General features: G+C 41.0%; 1 protein-coding gene across 9 annotated transcripts in view; it reads left to right on the top strand.

Annotated features, from left to right (window-relative positions):
• Positions 1-11,565, top strand: part of LOC136885071 (cGMP-dependent protein kinase, isozyme 1) — a 235,945-nt gene extending 224,380 nt beyond the window's left edge. For all 9 annotated transcript variants that reach the window (XM_067157479.2, XM_067157476.2, XM_067157485.2 and 6 more), the window contains 2 exons: positions 2,328-2,394; positions 10,971-11,565. In XM_067157479.2, coding sequence (XP_067013580.2) covers positions 2,328-2,394; positions 10,971-11,066 — 163 coding nt within the window. In that variant the 3' untranslated portion in view covers positions 11,067-11,565. The remainder of the gene's footprint in view (positions 1-2,327; positions 2,395-10,970) is intronic.
• The last annotated feature ends 1,376 nt before the right edge of the window (positions 11,566-12,941 follow it).

The following is a 12,941-nucleotide window of genomic DNA, read 5'->3' as shown; positions in this document are numbered from 1 at the left end:
TCACTCACTCACTCACTCACTCACTCACTCACTCACTCACTCACTCACTCACTCACTCACTCACTCACTCACTCACTCACTCACTCACTCACTCACTCACTCACTCACTCACTCACTCACTCACTCACTCACTCACTCACTCACTCACTCACTCACTCACTCACTCACTCACTCACTCACTCACTCACTCACTCACTCACTCACTCACTCACTCACTCACTCACTCACTCACTCACTCACTCACTCACTCACTCACTCACTCACTCACTCACTCACTCACTCACTCACTCACTCACTCACTCACTCACTCACTCACTCACTCACTCACTCACTCACTCACTCACTCACTCACTCACTCACTCACTCACTCACTCACTCACTCACTCACTCACTCACTCACTCACTCACTCACTCACTCACTCACTCACTCACTCACTCACTCACTCACTCACTCACTCACTCACTCACTCACTCACTCACTCACTCACTCACTCACTCACTCACTCACTCACTCACTCACTCACTCACTCACTCACTCACTCACTCACTCACTCACTCACTCACTCACTCACTCACTCACTCACTCACTCACTCACTCACTCACTCACTCACTCACTCACTCACTCACTCACTCACTCACTCACTCACTCACTCACTCACTCACTCACTCACTCACTCACTCACTCACTCACTCACTCACTCACTCACTCACTCACTCACTCACTCACTCACTCACTCACTCACTCACTCACTCACTCCAGTAGCACAATATAGATCACAGATGCAAATTAGATAAAATATAGGAAATTACAATATTACATAAAATTAAACAGTTATTTACAAAATATCGGCTCATAATTTGGCCACGTTAACAGCACTGATACTGGCCTGTGCCAGATCAAGTTCTGTGCATTTAAGAAGGGAATAGAGGGAAATTAATAACCCCCGTGCCAATGTGGGTGAACTTGGACTTAAACAACATCTGGACTGTCACTATTCATCTCAGCAACCCTGAAAACTATGGATTATACTTTAATACTGGTCCTTTTTATATTACTTTTATATTTCATCCCCTTTCCACTCCTGCTCAGAGGGGTGCACGCACATAAATCCATAAACTGGGCCATCTTGGATTTTTTTCATCCCTTCTCAACCCCCATGCCGATGGGGACCAAATTTGGACTTAAGTGACATGCGGATTGTCACTGTTCATCTCAGCAACCTTGAAACCCATGGTTTCAACACTATTTTCATGTCACCTCCCTCCCAACCACAACCCCTGGGGATGGCTTATCACCACAGTGCTTTTTTCGAGACAGTCATATGTGTAGGAGAATCTCTCCTTGTCCTAGCCTACATTTATGCTCGTGCTTATTTTGAACACCAGGCCTGTATTCTACTGCAGAATCCTTGAGCTGATGTTGCGATGGTTACTGCTGGTCGTTTCTTCATCCATATACCTAGAGCGGGGTAGTGTGTTGCCAGTATCTTCAAAACGGTTTTTGAGTTTTGATCTAAGCGTCGTGAGGCTTACAATGAGCTTTTTCTCGTCCTTATACGAAAAATTTAATATTTCACCTTTATTAGCCTATGTCAATGTGGAAATGGAGAGGGATGTTAAAATTTCTTTTAGGGGTCCTGAAAGGTAAGTATACAAAATTTAGTTCAGATTGATGGAACGGTATGAATTTGTCTAAGGAACAGACGGACATACATACAGACAGACATTCTGCTTTATATAGATATACAGATAGATAGAACATTTACATCGATGATGGTATAAGAATATATTTCTATCTCACAGATATGAGCAACTTTTCAAGAGCACTGCCCAATGTTGCCATACGTTGCCAATTATTCAGCACAGAGAAGTCCGATAGATGTTAAAAATTAGTCATTCATCTTTATGTTACAAATTGTAGATACCTTCAAGTAAAAAAAAAAATATGTTTTCCATTCTTCCCAATAGTTTGAGCTGGAAAGGGTTAAAAACAAAGCTACTTCTTTCGGATAAAAACAAAATATATGTTCATTTTTTCCTCCAAAATGTATTTTTTTCTGTCAGCAAGAAAGCCTCTTTTTCTCCAATTTAAGAAAATGATGGTTAGTCCATTTTTGCGTGCATCCATTCAGTTGTAGGTTATAAATGTCATACAATAGCGTGTATAAGTGTATTGTCAGATCCAAGAATATATGAAATATCTGATTTGACAGAACATCCATAGGAGTATTATGGGGAGACCAGTAGCCCTTTCAACATGTGATATCTTGTATGTGCTATTATTGAACTCCACATTTTGTGATAAATGTTGTTTATTTTTTCCCAGGTGGTTCCATAACTTCAACTGGGATGAGCTCCGTAGGGGTACCTTGAGGGCTCCTATCATTCCACAGGTGAGGCTTATCACCATCTGTCTCTGTTGACTCTCAGATAAAGATATGAAGTAATATTTATAATCTCACTGCTTCACACCAGTTCTGCTTCATAAATCATTAAGTTTTAGTGGCACTGATAAGATATGCTAACGAGATCTGCTGTCAGTTCAATGACAGATCACTAGTGATAAGAAGGAATGTTCCTATTTGTTTGTTGTTTGTCCAACCCTTGTCCCGTTTCCCTACGGGGTCGGGTATGAGGTGAGATGAATTTGTCGTGGCGGTTTTTTATGACCGGATGCCCTTCCTGACGTCAACCTCATCAGAGGAGTTAATGGGAGATGAAATGAATGACGTGATATATGATAGTAGGGAGAGGGTGAAACCCGGTGCCGGCACATAGCCTACTCCTGTCGAATAGCACCAAGGGGTCTGCTCAAGGCTTAACGTCCCCATCCGACGGACGAATCACCATCAACAGCGTCATATGCCCTCACTCCATATGAGCACTGCGGAGAGGTTTGGAATTTAATCCAGGCTTTTGGTACGCAATCTAGTGATTAGAAATTGTATACCACCACCTCCCCTACCCTGCCGCCAACATTCTGATGGTGAAAATTTTTTCGACCAACGGGACTCGAACCGGCTAACCTCGGTGTTAGACCGTTTTAGACTTCAGCGCCTTAACGATCATGGCCACCAGGCGGGCTCAATGAATGTTCCTATTGTAACAAATTATTTACCTCAGCTTTTCTGAAATGTTTTGCCAGATTTAATAAGTGTCACTGTAAGTCACATTTCATTTTGGAACAAATATTCCAAGTATTACAGTATTTCTACGAATCCTAACATGATGTTTTCCCTCAGAATCTAATGTCAAAAATTAAGGGTCGTCTTGCATTCACGACCTAACAGTAATGAACACCACTGGCAGCTACAACGGGAACCATGCTGTTTCCCTTTACCCCCCCCCGTGCGCACAAATCTCGATCTTCAACATCTATATCTTTATTAGGCCTATCGACTGCATTGCTAGTCACAGCAACCAGTTGTTTTGGGGAAATCGTGAAGAGAGAATGACATTCTACTTGGTGGGAGACAGGCTTGCAGCACGGGCGACCGGGCGAGTGACTATCCCTTGAATAGATTAAAAATGTCCCTGTATTAGCGTCTACAAAAACGTTTCCCAAATCTGCAGAAGGGCATCAAAACATGCGAGCCTTCAAATTCTAGGTCATGGCTTCTCACTGGCAGAGTTATAACATGTCTACTGTACCTGACACTTAGTAAAATGAACAGTTTTACAGATAGCAGGATCGTCATATTGTAAAGACACGTGAACCAGGTATTGCCGGCATATTTTCAACGGGTTCTTGCCGATATTATTATGCCAATTTTAAGTTAATGGTTATTAAACATGCTGAAATGAAGAATAATTGTGCAGCTGCAAGAAAATATGGCATAACTAAAGCCAATGTTCCACGTTAGTGTGAAGACAAAGATAATTCAAAAATGTGTAATGTACAAAAAATGCATTCAGTGGCCTGCAACAAGGACGATTTGAAGATGAAATTGTGAGGTATGTGCATTAAAAATGCAAGGGCAGAATGGCCATACCGTGGTGTAGTAAAATCGTTGACCTTCAATGTCTGCGTCTTCATTATATGTACATCGCTAGCCGCTGAAGTTGGCCGAAGCTGGCAAGCGAGACGTGGTTCTACCGGCAGCCAGTTGTACCTGACGCTTAGTAAAAGTAACAGTTTTATAGACAGCAGGAATATTTTCCTGACGAATCATTGTATTGTAGAGAAATGGAACAGGTATCTCTTCGATATTATGATGCCATTTTAATTTAATGGTTATGAAACTCATGTACTATACGCAAACCTTTTCTTGAGCCTTGAGCTCCCTAGTGCTGAATCGGTAGACCTCAGTTATCTTCGACATCCGTATTGGCAACCTTTGAAACACAAACTATGAATCGCTGTGTGACATCTGGCGTACACTTTACGTACTAGTATTGTTGTTGTTTACACACCAAAGCCAAACTATATAATTCATGCTAGGAACAAGATTCGCATCGAGAAATATTATATAATGTTAAATAATGTATGTGTGACACAGTTGTTGGCGTAAGATAATAAATGTTTAGAAAAATTTATATCGATCGATCATATTATCGATTCAATTCAGATTTCATTTCCATCCAGTTGTCAGTATAACTGGAACCGGCAGCGCTCCCTCCTTACTCCTCACCCCATAAAAATCGGGTTCAAGAAAAGGTTCGCGTATAATAAATAAAGAATAATTGTGCAGCCACAAGATAATACGGCATAATTAAAGCCAGTGTTCGGGATTGGCGTGAAGACAAGGATAGTCTAAAAATATGTACTGTACAAGAAAGGTATTCATATGATTTTACAAAACACTTTTCAAGCCTGATAAAAAAAAAATTGAAGGAAAAAGTGGGATGCGTCTTGCATTCAGGGTCGTCTTGGATTCGGAGAAATATGATGGTTATGGATGAAATAGTAAAGGAAGCATATGGAAATAGGGAGATAAAGTTATTACTCTTTGCAGATGATATTGTGGTCTGGGAAACAAACAGCAAAGAAGTTCAAGAGCAATTTGATACACTGAACAAGAAAATTAAAAAGTATGGTGTGAAAATCAGTGCAGAGAAAAGCAAGACCATGGTGACATCAAGAGGAGAAAAACAAGAGAGAGGCATTGTGAAAATTTGTGGTCAAAGACTTGGAATTGTTGACAGTTTCAAATACCTAGTGAGTGAATTCATGTAGAATATACGGCTGGGCATGAAGATTAGCAAAAGCATGCAACAGGGCATTGCATTGTGTAAGAAACTTTGTCTGGAATAAGGAAGTAGAAGTACCAAGGAAGGAAGAAGGTGGAGAAGTGCCATAAATGCCCCAACCTGGCAGGAGCTGGATGAGGGGAAAGGAGAAGTATGATTACTAATCATATACAGTCAATCATATTATTATGACCACTAGGTAATGTCAAGGATAATCACTGTGTGCAGCAAGACAGCAGCTACATTGGGCTGGGAGTAACTCGTAAAGTACTGGCAGTTGTCACAGATATCTAGAGCTATGCTGCCTGCAATGTATCCCACAGCTGCTAAAGGAACTATATAGGGAACTTGACAATTAAGGTAGTCTCATGAATACTGAATTGAGTTCAAGTCTGGGAAATTTGAAGGCCATAGAAAAACTTGGAAGCCTTGTATGTGCTCTTCCAACCATTGGTAGATATTTATGACTGTGTGATACTCATCCCAGAGTTGTACATGATCTGCAAGGTTGGATTTATAACTAAATCAGTCAAGAGTACCTTTCACATAGACATATTATAAGTGGTCCAGATAATGCCACAGGAATATACCCCACCATCCATAGGCATGTTATAGTTCATATATCTTAAAATCAGTGTTTTTTATTGAATGAAAAGTTTTAGTTCAATCACTGCCCCGTATATGTATGAGATATGGTGTTATGCATTCAATTTCCCAGGAAATGTTCAAGGAAGTTTGCTCTTGCAGATATCCCACTCCTTTATGCGTGTTTTGGAAGCGATCTGATGTTAATGAATATTGAATTTTCATGACTGCATTGTAATCAAAACCGACTTTCAACCTATTAGGTCATGTTACATACATTTAGTACATGTTGGAGAGATGTTAAGTACAGAACAAAAATGGCCAACTGGACACCAGTGGGATCCGAACCCACAACATCCCGATTTCGCATCGGTTGCTCTACCAATTGAGCTATGGTGGCCGAGGCCATCTTTGTTCTGTTGGGAAGGATCTAAGCTACAGGTCTGGCACTACTGCCATCACACTGTAGAGTGCGTTTAAGTCACCCGTTGAGGGCCAAGTCAATGAATATTGAATTTTCACGACCACATTGTAATCGAAACCGACTTTCAACCTATTACGTCGTGTTACATACATTTAGTACGTATTGAAGAGATGTTAAGTACAGAACAAAAATGGCCAACTGGACACCAATAGGATCCGAACCCACAACCTCCCAATTTTGCGTCAATTGCATAGCTCAATTGGTAGAGCAACCGACGCAAAATCGGGAGGTTGTGGGTTCGGATCCTATTGGTGTCCGGTTGGCCATTTTTGTTCTGTACTTAACACATTCACGCTCATCATCTGAGCGGCTATTTAAAGGGCTGGCCCAGCTATTCCAGCTGTTAGTGGCAGAGCAAACAACAACGAATTCTTTTCACAGTAAGTTCTAAACTGAACAAGATATGGAAACAAAATTTTCCACGTACCTTAATGAAGTCTTCTAGTATCTGTGTAGGGTGTGATAGGTAATGTCACACTTTCCTGGGTGAATGGGAACACTACAATTTCCAAAAAATTAGCGTGTTTCACTAATAATTTTATTTTTGAAGCACACTTTGCACCTTCTTCAGGGGAAGTTGACTATATTTGATGGTGGAAACTTTAAGAGAATATGTTCTTTTCTCTTCCCATCTAACCTAAATGATGGATCCTTGGCCGGTGCCCTTTTTGGCGGCAAAATCGCAGGACGTTGACTTGGAACTGATAACGTAGATGGAGCTGAGATTTCGGAAAGAGGTGACTGTACTTGTATGTCGGGTTCACTTTCTCCCCCCGTTTGAGAATCACCTGGTGTTCCTTTAGATCTTTTGGTACACCCCTATTTGACCATATTGTTCCACATATAGCAGTGTTCTGTTCCCGTAATTGTTTTGCGAGTCCAACGCTATTTGTAATAATTGTCCATATAGACTGTATACCCCGGGCCAAGATAATTTTCAAGCAGCTGAAAAACTGTGCTTTGTAAATTCGCATCACTTGCATCATTTATATTGTCCCTACACGCCATGGTTACACTTCAGAACGTGATTATACACGCGTTTGTGCAATCACAAACCAACTACACAGCCAGTTGTGCGAGCGCTAGGCTATCTTCAGAAACAAAACAAAGAAAGTGCATTGGGAGGGAAAATCGCCGTGGCCATGTGGTTTTTGGTGAGTAGAAGCATTCATAAGAGTATTACTTTCATCTCTTGCACATATATGTGACCAAAATAGATCCCAGGTGCGTAGGCACGGCTCCAGTTCAAGGTTGCGCTTATCCGGGCTAAATTGAAATATATTTATTACAGTAGAGTCTCGATTATCCGACCTAAACGGGACCTGGAGTACGCCGGATCACCGAAAATGTCGGATAATACAGAATAACTTTGAAAATGAACCGATACAAACAGGAAGGCTATACTCTAGTACTAAAACAATGACATGTTTTACGGTACTCTGTGTATTGCATTATCAATTCAATTGTACAGTACATGCAGTACCGAACGAAAACATTCCACATGTCTTACGAAAAGAAACTTTTCTCCACAGATATTAAGCTGCCTAATGCCGTACCGTTTTTTCCACCGATCAAGCCACCCAGCACTGGCAGGAAAATTAGGGTCCCCTTCATTAAACTCCTTCTGGAAATACACAGCCTTTTCCTGCAGAATGGGGCCAGATATTGGCAGGCCCTTTTCCGGGTGTTGAGATAACCAAAGAAATAGTGCTTCACTTACTTTTACGTACTCAAATTTTTCATTTTTTCTCTGCTCTGGTAGAGCACCACTTTTCAATTTCTTCCCTCTGTTTTTTCCAGTCTCCCACTGTAACACATCCAACACTATAATCTGAAGCCACATTTTGAAGAATTTCCCCTTTGTCCAGTCTCTTTAATGCACTCAACTTGTCTTCCATAGAAACAATCACTTTCTTCCATTTACTCGCTATACTCACAGAGGATATGAAAACTAGAACATCCAATACTACAATGAACAATGACTAAAGACTCACTGCACCTGTTCTTGAGAAGAAAAAAAACTGTCCTACCGCCAGCGGTCAGGCCAGTGATTGTCCCATGGTCGCACCCTCCACAGCGGGTGTGCCTGAATTTAGTCTCCACCAAAAGTTCAAATTAAGTCTAGCAGTGTCGGATAACACGGAATGTCGGATAAGCGAAGGTCGGATGAGCGAGACTCTACTGTATTTCAATTTAACTGTGATACTTTTCAATACAGAACAATGAAATTTTTATCTTTAAATATCCAGGCTAACTCGGATACGGTCCACAGCATGGTCACGCGCTATAGGCAATAACTCGGATACGGGCGTGAATGTGTTAACATCTCTTCAACATGTACTAAACGTACGTAACACGACCTAATAGGATGAAAGTCAGTTTCGATCTGATGTTATTTCCTCTTCGTTGAAGTGTAATATCTTTCCCGCTGTATCGCAGCCATCATGACGTCTTGCAGTACTCGGTCATCTCTTGTAAACTTCGTATTTGAACGTTACCTGTTAAATAGTGATTCCGGAGAGGATGTTTTTGAAGAGGAAGATAGTGAGTATATTATGGGTGATAATGAACACCAAGAAAATATAAGTGAAAATGCTAGTGATGAATCCTGTTAAGAACTGTCACCTCCCTCTGTGAAGAGGACGAAGGCATCGCATATTAGGCCTAAAAATGCAAGCATCTTCATTTTCGTGGTTATCAGGTTCATTTTTCCCAGTTGTTCGCGATTTTGATGACACCAGTTCTGGAATCACCGACAGAAATCTTCGTGCTAATTCATCGGAGATTGACTTTTTCTTGTACTCTCTAACTCACTCAATAGTGCAGGTTATCGCTGAATCTACCATCAGTTACTACAAACAGATGATTGAAAAAAATCCGTTTCAGCTAAATCAAGGCTACAGTCGTGGGTTGATCCTACAGTGGAAGAGATTTATGAGTTTTTTGCCTTGACAATGCTCATGACTAGGATACAAAAAAAGCTTACTTTACAGGAGATGGTCTCCTTCACACTCCGATTTTTGGACTAATTATTTCAAGAATTTTCATGAACTCAGACACTTCTAGAGACCATTCAATGTACGAGGGCTATTTTTTTTCAAGGTCCGATCGGTCGCGACAGTCAAACGCCCACGAATATATGATGAACCGCTGCGCAGATGTGTTGCGCAACGTCTCTGAAATGACCGTTATGCGCCTCACCTCAGTCCCATCAGTAGTGAAACGTGCAGCGCGCTCGTAAACATGGCTACAACGATCCGCTTCACCCGCCAAGTGTGAAGTGCACGGTGTAATTCGATTTCTTCAGGCTGAGGGGTGCAATGCAGCCGAAATTCATCGCCGAATAAGTCGTGTGTATGGTGAAACGTGCATGAGCGACAACAAAGTGCGACAATGGTGCAGGAACTTTACAGCAGGGCGTACAGACGTCCATGATGCAGGCGGCCAGGGAAGGAAGCGTGTGTCAACCGATGATCTTGTTCAGCGTGTGGATCAGGCAATTCGAGAAAATCGTCGGTTCACAATTTCTGTGTTGAGTGCTTTGTTTCCTGAAATTTCCAGGTCAACTCTCTACACAATTGTGAGTGAGATACTTCAGTACCGCAAACGTTGTGCGAGATGGGTTCCGAAGATGCTGTCTGACCGTCACAAAACACAGCGAATGGGCACCGCTTTAGCGTTTCTCCAGCGCTTCCATGATGAAGGACCGGATTTTTTGAACAAAATTGTCACAGGGGACGAGACATAGGTTCATTTTGAAACAGAAGAAACAAAAGAGCAATCCAAACAGTGGATGCATTTGCACTCCCCGAGTAAGCCAAAGAAATTCAAGCGAACATTCTCCAACAGAAAGTGTATGGCTACTGTGTTCTGCGACCGGAAAGGAGTTCTGTTGGTGGAATTCATGGAACGTGGTTCCACCATCACTGCAGCCGCATACTGTGCGACTATTCAACGTCTACGATGGGCAATTCAGAATAAGCGGAGAGGGATGTTGTCATCAGGCATTGTCCTCCTCCATGACAATGCTCGGCCGCACACTGCAGCTGCCACCATGAACCTCCTGCAGCGTTTCCAGTGGGACATTTCGATCACCCAGCATACAGTCCGGACCTGGCTCCATCAGATTTTTACCTCTTTGCTCACATGAAACACTGGCTAGGAGGACAGCGTTTTGACACCGATGAGGCGCTGCAGACCGGCGTACAAAGATGGTTACAGGCGCAGGCGGCGACGTTCTATCAAGAGGGCATTGACAAGTTGGTACCACGCTACGACAAATGTCTCAATCTGCGAGGCGACTATGTTGAAAAATAGCTGTGATGTATCAGTAAGTGTTACTAATAGAAAAGTGTCAAATTTGTACTGCTGTTTCATTTCGTGACCAATCGGACCTTAAAAAAAAAAATAGCCCTCGTATACTAATGATTCCTGAGTGTATTTTAAGCCTGTATTCAATGTATTTCAACCCACTTTCAAATTATATTCCAGCAAAAGTATCGTTAAAAATTAGTTGTGAAAGTGCCTATTCCTCGAAATAAACTCGGCCAGTAGGACTCGCTTGGTCAAGAAAACATGGCAGTTAAAAGGTTAAATTTACTTTAAACAATCACCAATCAATAATAATTATTGTTGTTGTTATTCTTGTTGTTGGAGGTTTCTTTGTGTATTTGTCTCTAATATGGCTCTTTCTATACATTATTGTTTTAGGTCAATGGACCTCTGGACACCAGAAACTTTGACAAATATCCCAGAGATAAAGACGTACCTCCAGATGAGCTTTCTGGTTGGGACAAGGATTTTTAAGAAGTGCAGGAGAAGTGGCCATTCTGTCATGGCTCTCTTGTTGATCAGATTGAAGGTGTACAGTTATGTGAATAAGAAATTTTCTCAATTCTAAACACATGAAGAAGTCTTGTGTTTCTGTGAGCTAATGATGTAAATATGAATTTTTTTACATTTCTGTTTGTAAAAATACCACATGGACTGTGTGTACAGATGTGTTACAATAGACTAAAGAAACTCTTTCATGTATTCTTCTCTACCACATCCTGACAGACTTTCCTCTGATTTATGTGTAAATACTGGAAAAGTAAGCATTCATTTTTTTTCAAAATAAAAATGGAATAATTGACAATGAAATAGCTATTTGTGTGGCACTGATGTTGTTATCAAAAGTTATATTTTTCAGAACAGTGTTGGTAATCACATATTCAGTCTGGCAAATTCTGCCATAGTGATCATTACAGTCACAAAAATATCACTACCATGCTAAATGTGATGAAAATAAAAAGCATGATGTTAACATATTTTATTTATTTTTTGCTTTACATCTTGTTTTAATTGGTACCCTTTAAGGCCGATTTCATTATTGAAAATTAGTGTTTTCACTTTTACCATCATCATCATCATCATCATCATCATCATCATCATCATCATCATCATTATTATTATTATTATTCAGCATATGGCAACAAGTTAGATACATATATACAATATACAAGTATATAATATTTACAAATATACACAGACAAGAAACATATTTTATAGCAGAATGTCCAGTTGGGTGATCCACTGTATGGCTTCCTCTATTGGTTCCAAAAAGTCACTCGGGCTACTATCAAATAAGACCAAAAAAATCAAAGTTGGTGGTGTTCAGTCATACCAATCTTAACCTATGGTGTCAAAATATGCACCCTCATTAAGAAAGACTCATCAAGGTTGCAGGCATCTGAGATGAAGTTCCTGAAGTCCACAATTCAAAAAAACAAAACTGGACAAATTAAGGAATGACATGGTCAGAAAGGGATTGAGACATAATTGTTAGATCGAGTCAGCATGTCCAGATTGAGATGGTTCGGGCATGTAATGAGGATGGACCCAACAAGAACAGCGTATGTTAACTTGGAGAGACATGTGGTAGGAAGAAGGATTGTGGAAAGACCAAGAACCTACTGGATAGACATCGTAAAGATGGACCTTGCAGATCAGGGAAGGACACTAGAGAACGTCATTAACAATAGGACGTATCTCAATAAGACACACCAACAGTACCCATCAAACTGGAACTGTAAAATGATGATGATGATGATGATGATGATTGACTTGAGGCAAATACTTTGTGTTGATTCTTAGTTTTCTCAAAATATGTTGCCTTGTACACACTGTTATACATAATGGAACTTCAATATGCTGATGACGATGCAACACCTGCCCATACACCTGAGGAGCTTCAAACATACATCAACTGTTTTAAGGATGCTTATGAATGATTTGGTCTGACCATCAACACCCATAAGACTAAAGTACTTGCACAGCTGACACCAGGTGGTACCGTCCCTGAATTAGTAGTAGTAAACTCGTGTCCTCATCCCGAGGTAATGAAGCTCTTTTTAGGCATACCCCCATTGTTGGTGAGCTGCATGTACCATTTCAACCACATACCAGCCCTCCTGCCATTCTTAAATTTCTGGCAGTACCGGGAATCAAACCTGGGCCTCCGAGGACGGCAGCTAATAACACTAACCGTTACGCTTCAGAGGTGGACATCCCTGAACTAAATGTCACCAGAGCAAGAACACCTCTTGAACAGGTAAACCAATTTACCTACCTTGGTAGTATTCTAACTACCCGCTGCAACTCAGAAAAGGATGTGGAAACTAGAATACACTCTACCCATAC

The sequence above is a fragment of the Anabrus simplex genome, chromosome 13 (assembly GCF_040414725.1).
Source record: "Anabrus simplex isolate iqAnaSimp1 chromosome 13, ASM4041472v1, whole genome shotgun sequence".
In the NCBI taxonomy this organism is placed as follows: domain Eukaryota; kingdom Metazoa; phylum Arthropoda; class Insecta; order Orthoptera; family Tettigoniidae; genus Anabrus; species Anabrus simplex.
The sequence above is the reverse complement of the archived record's forward strand: the minus strand, read 5'-3'. Positions and strand labels throughout refer to the sequence as shown.